Source organism: Coregonus clupeaformis, chromosome 33, assembly GCF_020615455.1.
Source record: "Coregonus clupeaformis isolate EN_2021a chromosome 33, ASM2061545v1, whole genome shotgun sequence".
NCBI lineage: Eukaryota > Metazoa > Chordata > Actinopteri > Salmoniformes > Salmonidae > Coregonus > Coregonus clupeaformis.
Window position 1 is genome coordinate 22,998,197 of NC_059224.1, and position 15,049 is coordinate 23,013,245.

General features: G+C 44.5%; 1 protein-coding gene across 1 annotated transcript; it reads right to left on the bottom strand.

Annotated features, from left to right (window-relative positions):
- Positions 1-8,829: 8,829 nt before the first annotated feature.
- LOC121549265 (pro-opiomelanocortin-like) lies at positions 8,830-14,807 on the bottom strand. Its single transcript, XM_041861126.2, has 3 exons — positions 14,673-14,807; positions 9,642-9,768; positions 8,830-9,439 (listed from the first exon to the last, which is right to left on the bottom strand). Exons 2-3 carry the CDS (start codon positions 9,753-9,755, stop codon positions 8,864-8,866), a joined length of 690 nt encoding a protein of 229 aa, XP_041717060.1. The 5' UTR covers positions 9,756-9,768; positions 14,673-14,807; the 3' UTR covers positions 8,830-8,863.
- Positions 14,808-15,049: the final 242 nt, after the last annotated feature.

Genomic DNA, 15,049 nt, shown 5'->3' on the forward strand with positions numbered 1-15,049 from the left:
AAACAAAGACAGTCTGGTGTCCATATGAAGTTACATGTGTAGACAGAGACAGTCTGGTGCCCATATGAAGTTACATGTGTAGACAGAGACAGTCTGGTGTCCATATGAAGTTACATGTGTAGACAGAGACAGTCTGGTGCCCATATGAAGTTACATGTGTAGACAAAGAGTCTGGTGTCCATATGAAGTTACATGTGTAAACAGAGACGGTCTGGGGTCCATATGAAGTTAGATGTGTAGACAAAGACAGTCTGGTGTCCACATGAAGTTACATGTGTCTACTTAGATGAACCCACCGTGTCTTAAGAAGCTGAAGCTTGTTTTATTTTTCATTTTACATCATCTATCTTTTTTTCCTCACAGTACCAGTAGTTCCACACACTACTAGAGTGTATGTATGTTTGTATTTATGTATATATATCCCACCAATACTCTCTCAAGAGGTTTTCAAAAAGGGGCAAACTCATGTCTCAAGACCTGCTTCTGTTGGTTCCCCTCTCCTGCCTGTAACTTTCCATCCACATCCCCAAAGTTTTGTGGCCCATTATGACATCACTCCATTAAGTGATTGCTGCATGTACTGCTCTAAGGAAACACTTCTCTCTCTCTCTCTCTCTCTCTCTCTCTCTCTCTCTCTCTCTCTCGATAGATAGATAGAGTTTATGATTTTATTCTTTTGAATTATCTCTGCCAAACATCTATGTACTACAAATCTTCAAGCTCCACAGATGTTTTATGGCATCCACTAAACCTCTTTAGATATTTGTAAATTATACAGTGTGATACCTTTCAACGAAAGTTTATTTTATTTTTACCAACTATGATTTTTCCTTTTGAAAACAAGCAAAGCAAGAAAAAAAGAAACAAAATCACTCCAATCATTGCACACTTGTGTCGTTCAGACTTTGCAGGTCCAGCTTTGACATGATGATCTAACTAACACTAATATTGTAACTAATATTGTAACTGAAATATGTATGATCCTATGATGAGCGATTGCTTACTTCCCTTTCACTCTTAAAAAATTACTGAAAAAAAATGTGTATAAAAAGGTATATGTAGTATATGTTTGTTTAGTGAGCATTCATGCTGTCATTTTTCCTAATGTGAACTATGGTGGAAATGTGCTGTCCTAAATGGACTTGCCCATATATGTTGTAAAGCCTTTTTTGTACACCTGCTCATCAACTGACAGTGAAGTACACAAAGACACAGACACACACACACACACACACAGACACCTGTAATATTCTTGTTTTCATGTTGTTGCTGATATCCATCAGTGTTGTTCATATTGCTACATTGTGTTGACATGATTGTTGCTTTTAAACGAATGTTAACTTAATGTTTATTGTCTGCATCCTATTGGACTACTGGATGTTAATGTGTAACACGTTTCCCTGTTTATGTGCTTTAGCAATACTGTATGTCAATATGGTCATGCTAGTAAAGCCTCTTTGAATTGAATTTCTTTTCTGATTTGGTTTATTTTACCTAAATGGATACAGGGTAGTGTGTTTTGTTTATAAATCACTCAGAAAGTTTTCTTTCTTAAAACAAAATGTGGAATCAACTGTCCACAGTAGTGGGGCTTCCATAAATAGGAAATGGCACATTGTTGTACCCTTTGTTGTATCCTGGAGTTTTGTTCACATTGAATATGAACCCTGTATTTGTACCCTGTACTTTTTAATTTTTATTTATTTATTTATTTTTTCATTTTTATGGCACTATCTCTCTTGCATCTGCACTCTTGTACAAAATACGTGTTATAATAAATGTCATATGATTTTAAAGTAAAATAAAGTTTATAATCTTTGAATATCATGTGTTGCCAGTTTTTTTATGTGTGCCCCCCTGATTAAACACTGGCCCCTCCTTGGCCCCCCTAGTAAAATGTGTCTAGAACCGCCACTGACCACAGGGGCACGTCCTCCCACGCTGTCACATCACCGGCGTGACTTTGTTGTTATTATTACTCGACCTGCGTGGAGAGCGAGGGATGTAATCCATACTTTCAACCGTACTTTCTTCCAGGTATTCATAGAACCATAGTTATATTCATAACTTCCATTCTCTCTCTCTCTCCTCTGGCAACGGCCCACTGGCACACGCAGGTGATGCACAAACCATGACTTTTCCAGGATTTTCATTGCTGACCAAAAATGAACTATAACTGGGTAAATAACTCACTAACTAGCAATGAATATCAACTAATGTGCACACGCAGCTAGGCTCGCTTTGATCTCAAAAACGCACCTTGCGACTGCATGACTGAGAGACTGTTGTAGCCTGTCAATGTAGGCAGGCCTACAATAATTATACTCCGATGCGCTCTGCAGAGATTGGGAGGAGAGTGCGCAACACATTGCATCCAGAGGATACTGATCCAATTCTGATCGGAGTAGCCTAATTTTTTTTATATTGTGATTTTTGTCCATTCGGACAACTTACATTTATATTCTTCTTGTCCAATGACTTTTTTTTACTTAATATGATAAATATAATAATAATAATATGCCATTTAGCAGATGCTTTTATCCAAAGCGACTTACAGTCATGTGTGCATACATTTTTTGTGTATGGGTGGTCCCGGGGATCGAACCCACTACCTTGGCGTTACAAGCGCCGTGCTCTACCAGCTGAGCTGGGCAAGCGGACAAGCGTTAATGTTGAGCCCTATTAATAATAATAATATGCCATTTAGCAGACGCTTTTATCCAAAGCGACTTACAGTCATGCGTGCATACATTTTTTTTGTGTATGGGTGGTCCCGGGGATCGAACCCACTACCTTGGCGTTACAAGCGCCGTGCTCTACCAGCTGAGCTACAGAGGACCACATTACAGTGCATTCGGAAAGTTATCAGACCCCTTGACTTTTCCACATTTTGTTACATTACAGCCTTATTCTAAAATGGATGAAATAAAAAAAAATCCACACAATACCCCATAATGACAAAGTGAAAACAGATTTTTTGAAATGTATTTACATAAGTATTCAGACCATTTGCTATGAGACTCGAAATTAGGCTCAGCTGCATCCTTTTTCCATTGATCATCCTTGAGATGTTTCTACAACTTGGAGTCCACCTGTGGTAAATTAAATTGATTGGACATGATTTGGAAAGGCACACACCTGTCTATATAAGGTCCCACAGTTGACAATGCAGGTCAAAGCAAAAACCAAGCCATGAGGTTGAAGAAATTGTCCGTACAGCTCCAAAACAGGATTGTCGAGGCACAGATCTGGGGAAGGGTACCAAAACATTTCTGCAACATTGAAGGTCCCCAAGAACACAGTGGCCTCCATCATTCTTAAATGGAAGAAGTTTGGAACCACCAAGACTCTTCCTAGAGCTGGTCGCCCGGCCAAACTGAGCAATCGGGGGAGAAGGGCCTTGGTCAGGGAGGTGACCAAGAACCCGATGGTCACTCTGACAGAGCTCCAGAGTTCCTCTGTGGAGATGGGAGAACCTTCCAGAAGGACAACCATCTCTACAGCACTCCACCAATCAGGCCTTTATGGTAGAGTGGCCAGACGGAAGCCACTCCTCAGTAAAAGGCACATGACAGCCCGCTTGGAGTTTGCCAAAAGGCACCTAAAGGACTCAGACCATAAGAAACAAGATTCTCTGGTCTGATGAAACCAAGATTGAACTCTTTGGTCTGAATGCCAAGCGTCATGTCAGGAGGAAACCTGGTACCATCCCTACGGTGATGGTGGTGGCAGCATCATGCTATGGGGATGTTTTTCAGCGGCAGGGACTGGGAGACTAGTCAGGATCGAGGGAAGAATGAACGGAGCAAAGTACAGAGAGATCCTTCATGAAAACCTGCTCCAGAGCGCTCAGGACCTCAGACTGGGGCGAAGGTTCACCTTCCAACAGGACAACAACCCTAAGCACACAGCCAAGACAACACAGGAGTGGCTTCAGGACAAGTCTCTGAATGTCCTTGAGTGGCCCAGCTAGAGCCCGGGCTTGAACCCGATCTAACATCTCTGGAGAGACCTGAAAATTGTTGTGCAGCGACGCTCCCCATCCAACCTGACAGAGCTTGAGAGGATCTGCAGAGAAGAATGGGAGAAACTCCCTAAATACAGGTGTGCCAAGCTTGTAGCGTCATACCCAAGAAGACTCGAGGCTGTAATCGCTGCCAAAGGTCCTTCAACAAGGGTCTGAATACTTATGTAAATGTTATATTTCAGTTTTTTATTTTTGATACATTTGCAGAAAATTCTAAAAACCAGTTTTTGCTTTGTCATTATGGGGTATTGTGTGTAGGTTGATGAGGGGAAAAAAACCCAATTTAATCCATTTTAGAATAAGGCTGTAACGTAACAAAATTTGGAAAAAGTCAGAAGGGTCTGAATACTTTCCGAATGCACTGTATGGCTTTGTTCTCAGAACCAATGGGAAATCAAAAACATACGTTCCCACAACTTCTAAGGAACCAAATGTGCTAGCTGGGATGCAATCAATACTTTTTCTGATGTTTTTTTGTGTGGAATATTTTCTATAGTTTTTCTGTCACTTTGAAAATATGGAGTAGGTTGTGTAGAAAACAAAAATGTATTTATTCCCTATTTGGATTTAACTTTAAGACAGCAACATGTGAAGACTGTGCAAGGGGTGTGTAGACTTTCACTAGCAACTGTACAGTATATAGAAAAGGCCTGAGAAAATGAGACTGATAGAGAAAGAGAGATTATATCTTGAGGCATGGTTTTGGTATGATAATGATCTGATTCACAGACTCTACCCTCTACTGTTCATCACTATCCTTTCTCTTACTCTCGCATTGTCTCTCCCTTTATTTCTCTTGCTCCATCTCTTTCATATTATCCCTCTATTTCTCTCGCTATCTCCCTTGCCCTCTATCTGTGGAACTGCTTTAATAATGACTGAGTGTACTGTAGGTGTATGGTTTTTGATTATGTGCTGTATTATTTGACTGGCTCCTCCGGTAATGTGGTTATAAAACAGAGCACCGCTGCTTATCCCTGCCATCTTTCACTACTGTTTTACGTCTCTCATCACCCTACAGGACCTGAGTGAACCCATCCCATGCACTACCACTTGTCACTTTCTTATACCTGTATATTGACAGCATCAGTGATTTTTATCTTGGTTGCTTGTTTGGTAGACCTCAAATAAACGTCATGTACAGTACAAAAAAGGAAGTAATTTGTGTTGCTTGCCACAAAGCAGTATCTGTTTAATATATACATTTACAATATGGTACAATTTATCTCAATAAAAATAAAGAGGAAAAATAGTATTCCATTTGAAATGATCTTCTGTCATACCCACTCCCTACCACAGTCTGTCATCTATACACAGTATTCAGTATGGTCATTGTTACCGTCATTGTACTTCCTTCAATCAATACTTTCTCATACAGCATTCAAGCTAAGGCCATAAATGAATTCTATAGCAATCAATTGCCCTATTCAATCAAAACCGTTATGGGCTATCCAGGGCAATACTAATATCCCTTTAAAATACAGACAAAAATCCCACAATTTTACCATGCAAGCTTTTTTATACCAGTTTTTTTGTCAATCTGAAAGGGGTAAGGTGTCACGATCGTGTGAAGGAGGAGACCAAAGCGCAGCGTGTTGAGCGAACATCGTAGACTTTATTTAATTAAAGCAACCACGAAGAAAACAACAAATGACGATACGTGAAGTTCAAATACTGATACAGACTAACAGCAACACGGAAACAAAAACCCACAAAACCAAGGTGAAACCACACCGTATAAATATGGCTCCCAATCAGAGATAACGAGCCGACAGCTGACACTCGTTACCTCCGATTGGGAGTCATCTGACTAATCAACATAAAGAACAATTAACCCAAACATAGAAATGCACAACCAGAAATCCCCAACATAGAAATACACCCAACCAATGAAAATAAACAACCCTGGCTCAAATATCAAGGTCCGTGGAGCCAGAGTGTCACATTACCCCCCCCTAAAGGTGCGACCTCCGGGCGCACCAGCATACAGTCTAGGGGAGGGTCTGGGTGGGCGTCTGTCCCTGGTGGCGGCTCTGGCCCAGGTCGTGGTCCCCACCCCACCTTAGTCACTCTCCGCTTCCGTATTCCCTTCCTCATGACCACCCCCCAACTAAACCCCACTGGATTAAGGGGCGGCACCGGACTAAGGGGCAGCACCGGACTAAGGGGCAGCACCGGACTAAGGGGCAGCACCGGACTAAGGGGCAGCACCGGACTAAGGGGCAGCACCGGGCTAAGGGACAGTACCTGACTGAGGGGCAGCACCGGACTGAATGGCGGATCCTGGCTGGCTGGCTCTGGCGGATCCTGGCTGGCAGAAGGCTCTGGCTGATCCTGTCTGGCAGAAGGCTCTGGCTGATCCTGTCTGGCAGAAGGATCTGGCTGATCCTGTCTGGCGGAAGGCTCTGGCTGATCCTGTCTGGCGGAAGGCTCTGGCTGATCCTGTCTGGCGGAAGGCTCTGGCTGATCCTGTCTGGCGGAAGGCTCTGGCTGATCCTGTCTGGCGGAAGGCTCTGGCTGATCCTGTCTGGCGGAAGGCTCTGGCTGCTCCTGTCTGGCGGAGAGCTCTAGCGGCTCCGGTCTGGCGGACGGCTCTGAAGGCTCATGGCAGACGGACAGTTCAGACGGCGTTGGGCAGACGGGCAGTTCAGGCGCCGTTGGGCAGACGGGCAGTTCAGACGGCGTTGGGCAGACGGACAGTTCAGGCCCCGTTGGGCAGACGGCAGACTCTGGCCGTCTGAGGCGCATCGTAGGCCTGGTGCGTGGTGCCGGAACAGGAGGTACCGGGCTGAGGACACGCATCTCAGGGCTAGTGCGGGGAGAAGCAACAGGGCATGCTTGGCCCTGGGGACGCACCGTAGGCCTGATGCGTGGTGCCGGAACTGGAGGTACCGGGCTGAGGACACGCATCTCAGGGCTAGTGCGGGAAGCAGCAACAGGGTATGCTGGACCCTGGGGACGCACATAAGGGCTAGTGCGGAGAGCCGGAACAGGGCATGCTGGACCCTGGGAACTCTCATAATGTCTAGTGCGGAGAGCAGCAACAGGGTATGCTGGACCCTGGGGACGCACATAAGGGCTAGTGCGGAGAGCCGGAACAGGGCATGCTGGACCCTGGGGACTCTCATAAGGCCTAGTGCGGGGAGCAGGAACAGGCCGGGCTGGGCTGGCGACGCGCACCGTCTCCCTGGTGCGGGTGGCCGGAACAGGCCGGGCCGGGCTGGCGAAGCGCACCGTATCCCTGGTGCGTGGAACAGGAACAGGCCGGGCTGGGCTGGCGACGCGCACCGTATCCCTGGTGCGGGTGGCCGGAACAGGCCGAGCTGGGCTGGCGAAGCGCACCGTATCCCTGGTGCGTGGAGCAGGAATAGGCCGGGCTGGGCTGGCGCCGCGCACCGTAGTCTTGGTGCGGGTGGCAGGAACAGGCCGGACCGGGCTGTGGAGACGAACAGGAGGCCTGGAGTGCACAGCGGCCACCACCCGTCCTGGCTGAATGCCTACCCTCACACACTTTGTGTGAGGCATCAGCACAGGACGTACAGGGCGGTGTACCCCTGGCCTGGTGGCCTCCTGGATACTCCCCCTTTTCTCCTCCATCAGCCCCGTCGTCCATGCCGTGTGCCCCCCCCTAAAAAATTTCTGGGGTTGACTCACGACCCTCCGACGATGAACCTGCTGCCTCCGATGCTCCTCTCTCGCCAGGGCCTTGATCTTCCCCCAAGGTCCCTTGCCTCCGAGCATGTCCTCCCAGGACCACGATGTGCCCACCTGGGCCATCGCCAGCCTCTCCATCTCCTTGCCCGGCGCCTCCTCCCATGTCCAGTCACCTTGCTCCTGGACACGCTGCTTGGTCTTTCTTTGGTGGGTTTTTCTGTCACGATCGTGTGAAGGAGGAGACCAAAGCGCAGCGTGTTGAGCGAACATCGTAGACTTTATTTAATTAAAGCAACCACGAAGAAAACAACAAATGACGATACGTGAAGTTCAAATACTGATACAGACTAACAGCAACACGGAAACAAAAACCCACAAAACCAAGGTGAAACCACACCGTATAAATATGGCTCCCAATCAGAGATAACGAGCCGACAGCTGACACTCGTTACCTCCGATTGGGAGTCATCTGACTAATCAACATAAAGAACAATTAACCCAAACATAGAAATGCACAACCAGAAATCCCCAACATAGAAATACACCCAACCAATGAAAATAAACAACCCTGGCTCAAATATCAAGGTCCGTGGAGCCAGAGTGTCACATAAGGGTTTAAAAAAAACATGGTAATTTAAAACCCACCTAAAGATCTAGTCATGATTCCTGCATTTTCACAGACCCTCTAACCAAAATACAGGTATCAGGTCTGTGTGAATGGTTCTCTGCTTCTTTGCAGGTAAATTAATTAACACTTCCATTGTTTAACAACACCCCACTCCCCTCCCAATTTGCCAGTTACCCACTGATATGTATAAAAGGGTATACCTGCAAATAAGTGGTAAAAATAATAAGGGGTTGTTTGAAAGGGGGTCCTATAAACATTGCCTTATCTTTTTTACAGGTAACATACCATATATTGTATGAAAGGGGAATAAGAAAGATTATTTTGACTTATTTGTTGTTTCATTGTTTTATATTGCGGAGCTTTAATTCATTTTTTGTGTTACTCTGGAAACTTGGCCACAGATGGAATACGACCCTTAGTTTTCAACAGTTGCCAAAACTGTTGGTCATCAAAACATTCAGTTCATCTTTCCTCTTTTCCTTCTTTACTACACTCATCCCATCCCTCTCTCTTCTCCCTCCCCTTCCTCTATCCCTTGTTCCTGCTTCCCTCCTCTACTGCTCATTTTTATGGATGACGTGCTTGAGCAGCGTGATCAGGGGCTTATGGGATTGCTGGGCATATGGCTTCATGAAGCCACCGTAGCGCTTGACAGCGGGTGGGCTGCCCCAGCGGAAGTGACCCATCTGATAGGACCCATCCTTCTTATTCTGCAGCCCCATCTCAGTGAGGGGTCTGGGGACTACCTTGGTCTGAGCCTTGGACCCCTGGTTCCCCAGTCTCTGGTGCTCCAGAGCCCCCGCCATCTCGTCCTCCCAGCTGCTCAGCTGCCTGCGTGCCTGCGGGGGGAAGGTGCCCTCGGAGGAGTCCCCCCCTTCCAGACTGGAGGCATAGACTTTGATGGGTCGGCGTTTGCGCCCCATGGGTTTGCCCCAGCGGAAGTGCTCCATGGAGTAGGAGCGTCTCTTGTCGCTGTGGGGCTCAGGGTCAGCATCCAGGGCTCTCTCTCCAGAGGTCAGGGCTGCCAACAGGATGCCCAGGGAGAGGCTGTCCTCGGCGGACTGCTGGGCAGCCGATCTGGGCTCTGGGGATTCGTCCTGGAGCCCACACCTGCACAGGGGGATGCACTCCTGCCAGACGGAAGAAGAACAGTTCAATACAAATGGATGGACAGGAACAGTGTTTTGTGATATATCGAGGGATGGGTTAAAGAACAAACCATGAATAGTGAGTGATGAAAATTGCTATAGATGATGATGAAATGTTATACTGATTTTGATGTAGATGATGATGATTAATGAATGAATGGTGAATACTTTAACTCTGACTCACCAGTATCTTGTCCTCTGAAGTGAGGTCTTTGCAGTGGGAGCTATCCCAGCACTGCCCCCACACCCCAGGGTTGCACACACACACCACCACTAACAGCCAGGATGCACACACCATATTCAACCTATCACTGCACAGGACACACAGAGACACAGGGAGGATTAGCCAATGACAAAGACACATGTACAATTATTGAATTCTGATCAGAAACACGTCATGGAAATAGACTGCAGATGATGAGGCCCATAGAGGAATAGGGCTTGAGTCTGTGGTCATTTCATAAGGCCTTACATTGAATAAAAAGTATGTATGACATAAAAGTGAATGCAGTATTCACAGGTAAACTGGTGAAGGGCAAACTATAAGAATTATGGAATAGAACTAATACCATTGGAATTCTATCACCTGACGTATGTGACGCTCAGACATCCTTTTCAAAGATGACTTCACAGACCTTTGTTTTTCTGTTGCTCCTATATATCAGTGCCCTTGTGAACACACACACACACACACACACACACACACACACACACACACACACACACACACACACACACACACACACACACATACAGATATGGCGCTCATTCATGCCCCTATCCCACGCATACACTGGAACATTTTCTATGAGATATTGTGGAAGATGCGCAAAAGAAGTCTCTGAATGGGAGGCAGCCTTCAATGGCCTTGTGACGCATCTCCCCTAGTCTACCACCCCCTGTTATCTTTAAATTAGAAGTTAGCACATGTTAAAGTTGACGAACCACCGCCCCTGCTTCCTATATCCTTACCTTGTACCTCAGTCATCCCATCACTGATAACCATTCAGGTGTTCTATAATAGAACATAGAACATCCAATTATGTCTTTTCATTCAGAAAAAGAACCCAGCAAACCATAACTTTCCCCTACAAAATTCTAATAACACAACATCTGTCCAGTTGTGTTGATGATTATACAATGTTTGTATTAGGATGGTAAAAGCATACCCCAAAACATTCAATTGGGATCTTTGGAGTGTTATCCCAGGAATTAATCCACTGCACCACTGGGATGGGACTAACACAAGTACAAAGCTGTTTACAGCGATAGTGTAAGAGTTCCAGGTTGTGTTCTTTGTCCTTGTAGAGAGAGGATAAGTACATCTAGAAAAACAAGTACCCTCTATTATTTCTTACTCTACCAATCAATTATATATACAGTAAAGTTGGGATGTTTTGACTTTTATTTCCCTATGAACTTGATTTCAGAAATCATATTACATTTTTATTATTGCCTGATAGATTGTGGTGAGGTGTAAATAGATGTGAAATATGTACTAAGAGTAAGCCATAGTTTGAATCTTATAGCCATAATTTGAATCTTAATTTAAGGATTTCAGTGCAAAGGGAAATCCAATGGAAACATTGGGATTTGAAAGAAAGAGAGGATACTTGTGAATTAATTATTTTTCTCTCTCAATTAGTTATATCTTATCTGCAAAGGCAAATATGAGACATAATTCTCAGATTAAGCGTCAATATGCATGTGTGTTTGTCTGTGTTTGTGTGTTGCAGTGTCAGTGTAGTACACTACATGGCCAAAAGAATGTGGACACCTGCTTGTCCAACATCTCATTCCAAAATCATGGGCATTAATATGGAGTTGTTCCCCCCTTTGCTGCTATAACAGCCTCCACTCTTCTGGGAAAGCTTTCCACTAGATGTTGGAACATTGCTGCGGGGACTTGCTTCTATTCAGCCACAAGAGTATTAGTGAGGTCGGGCATTGATGTTGGGCGATTAGGCCTGGCTCGCAGTCGGCGTTCCAATTAATCCCAAAGGTGTTCGATGGGGTTGAGGTAAGGGCTCTGTACAGGCCAGTCAAGTTCTTCCACACCGATCTCGACAAACCATTTCTGTATGGACCTCGCTTTGTGCATGGGGTCATTGTCATGCTGAAACAGGAAAGGGCCTCCTCCAAACTTGCCACAAAGTTGGAAGCACAGAATCGTCTAGAACGTCATTGTATGCTGTAGCGTTAAGATTTCCCTTCATTGGAACTAAGGGGCATAGCCCGAACCATGAAAAACAGCCCCACCCCATTATTCCTCCTCCACCACTTTACAGTTGGCACTATGAATTCAGGTAGCGTTCTCCTGGCATCTGCCAAACCCAGATTCGTCCGTCGGACTGCCAGATGATGAAGCGTGTTTCATCACTCCAGAGAACACATTTCCACTGCTCCAGAGTCCAATGGCGCCAAGCTTTACACCACACCATGGTGATCTTAGGCTTGTGCGCGGCTACTCGCCCATGGAAACCCATTTCAGGAAGCTCCCGGCGAACACTTCTTGTGCTCACGTTGCTTCCAGAGGCAGTTTGGAACTCGGTAGTGAGTGTTGCAAATGAGGAAAGAAGCTTTTTACGCACTACGTGCTTCAGCACTCGGCAGTCCCGTTCTGTGAGTTTGTGTGGCCTACCACATCGCGGCTGAGCCGCTGCTGTTTCTGGACGTTTCCACTTCACAGTAACAGCACTTACAGTTGAGCAGGGCAGCTCTAGCAGGGCAGAAATTTGACGAACTGACTTGTTGGAAAGGTGGCATCCTATGACGGTGCCACGTTGAAAGTCACTGAGCTCTTCAGTACGGGCCATTCTACTGCCAATGTTTGTCTATGGAGATTGCATGGCTGTGTGGTCGATTCTGTATACCTGTCAGCAACATGTGTGGCTGAAATAGCCAAATACACTAATTTGAAGGTGTGTCCACATACTTTTGGCCGTGTAGTGTATGTGTGAGTGTGTGGTTAGAGTCCAGTGAGTGTACATCGAGCCTGTGCAAGAGAGTCAGTGCAAAAGAATAGAATAAATCCTAATAAAATAGGTGGGTCAATGCAAATAGTCTGGGTAGCCATTTGATGAAGTGTTCAGCAGGGTTATGGCTTGGGGGTAGAAGCTGTTAGGAGCATTTTGGTTCCAGACTTGGTGCACTGGTACTGCTTGCCGTGCGGTAGCAGAGAGAACAGTCAATGACATGGGTGGCTGGAGTCTTTGACCATTTTTAGGGCCTTCCTCTGACACCGCCTGGTATAGAGGTCCTTGATGGCAGGAAGCTCGGCCCCAGTGATGTACTGGCTGTACTGGAACGTCATGTCATGACATTGCAGAATAACAGTCTCGCAGGAATGTTTCTTGTTTGTTTGTTGTAGGTGTTAGTAGTAATACAGTATATTCACCAACATCAGTTGAATATTCCAGGAATGTTCTCCAACATTTTCTATTTCTCCTACATTTTATTGCTGAAGTATGTTCAGGGAACGCTAATGGAACAATCATGTCATAACATCACACTATACCTATATGAGAGTCACCTGTAATGTTTTCATAACCAATTAAACTGAATCCAGACATAACTTCATGAAGTATGTTCAGGGAATGTTTTTGGAACATAATGTCATAACGTCCCACTATAACTTTATGAGACCATTCATTGTAGAAATATTCCCTGCTTCTTTTTTTCTTTTTTTTGGACATATTCATTAAAATAAGCAGAACGTTCCTGTAATGTTTCCTTAGAACCATTTCTATTGCTCCCACATTTTGTTGCGGCAGTATGTTCTAAGAATATACCGGAACATTGTGTTATTACATTCCCTGGCAACCTAATGAGAAACTTTAGGGGAATGTTCTGTGGTAGTTTTTACAGTTGCACAACATGTTAGTGAATGTTAGGAGAACAGTCCAAGGATATACTGTATTTGGTGATCAAAAACATTCTTAGAATGTAAGTGGGATGTTATCAGATGATCAAATCAAATCAAATCAAATTGTATTATCTCTAACCATAACAAGAACTTAATGGGAATGTTAGCTAATGTCCAGGGAATGTTCCCGATTTGCTGAGAATAAGCGGAGCTCTGCATTCCAGAAAGGTCAGCCACTTGTTTCGCCAGAAAGACTAGAAGAGAAAATTCCATTTGCTTTTGATTGGCTCGAAAAAGGTTATCTTGGGGGGAAATTAGCATTGATTTTACAGTAACTTTTAAACTCTACTCAATTGATGACGACAAATACATTGACACACAAATATACCTTTGTGTCCGAAAGTTACAGTAAAATAAGTATTCCCCCAATATTCTCCTAATTACTAACAAAGTAGTTTATATTTTTATTTCCAGCACTACAAAATTCAAAAGGCACTCACACATCTGAGCTATCTTTGTTGCAGGTGCATGTGTGCGGGTTTCTTCTTTATTTCTTATCTCATTTCCAGCACAACAAGAAGTGATGATATGAGTTGGTAGGCCATGCATGCATGTTCATATTTACTCTCCCTGATCAATTGATACCTAATCAATATTTATCATCTCTCTACTTCAGGACAATAATCTCACTGAATGATTTGGTGTTGTATTAGACAGATTTCATTGTATTGGAATGTAATAACCGCACCTTCTTCGCTATTGTAATGAATGGATGTTTTTATTAAACCTTTGAGATGCACCTTGCAAGAACTTTGTTAAACTTTGTTTCAATTGTCAGGAAACTTTAAACGTTACCAAATTCGAATTCTTACTTATAACCTAACATTGATTTCATCGTTATTTGATAGTACAAGTATTGGATGTGTCCAATCATTTGTGTCCTAAAATATTGGAATATTAGTTATCCTAGTTGATATACAGTAAATGTCCAATGTTTCAATGTTTATTTAAATGCCAACTGACTAATCTGTGTTTAATAGAGATTAATAGAGACATTATTAATCTTACATTTATACAACAAATGTATTTAAAACATAATTAAATCTATATTGCAGATAAGCAGATTAGTCAGTTTACCTCCGCTAATATTCAGGGTAGGAATGTTTCCATGCAATAGACCTGTGCAATTATCTATAATCAACACTTTTGCACACAGCCCAGTGCTAAGTCTTACTAACAATTCTCAACAAAATAAGACAACAGCTAATTCAGAGCATGAATGGAAAATGATGCAGAAGTTTGCTGTAGCGTTAGTATGCTGTTTCTCTTTAGCAGGTTCATCTTTCTTACCGTCTTTCACTCTCTCCTTTTGTTCTTCCACAGGTCTCCTGTCTTTCTCTGCAGGATCTCACAGCGCTGAATGGAATGCCTCCTTCTCTCTCTCTCTCTCTCTCTCTCTTCCCTTGGTTGTCTGATCAATTTCTCTGTAGGAGTGTGTCCTGTGTCTATGTCTGTGAGGTGGGAGCTCCTTTTATACAGTAGCCACAGACACGTGGGGGTCGGTGCTCCTGCTGCGTCTTCCTGTTGCGTCTTGCATGGGGGGAGGTGTGTGTGTGTGTGTGTGTGTGTGGGGGGGGTGTTGGCTCACACGTCAACGGGCGACAGGTGAGGTCTTAGCAGGTAGCCGTCACTTGTTGAGTCATGCCACAGCAACTAACTTTATGTGT

Excerpts from the sequence above, each read along its gene's own strand:
- LOC121549265 (XM_041861126.2), bottom strand. The coding sequence starts at position 9,755 with ATGGTGTGTGCATCCTGGCTGTTAGTGGTGGTGTGTGTGTGCAACCCT. Across the intron at positions 9,440-9,641 it reads CTTCAGAGGACAAGATACTG|GAGTGCATCCCCCTGTGCAG; the intron begins GTGAGTCAGAGT and ends TCCGTCTGGCAG.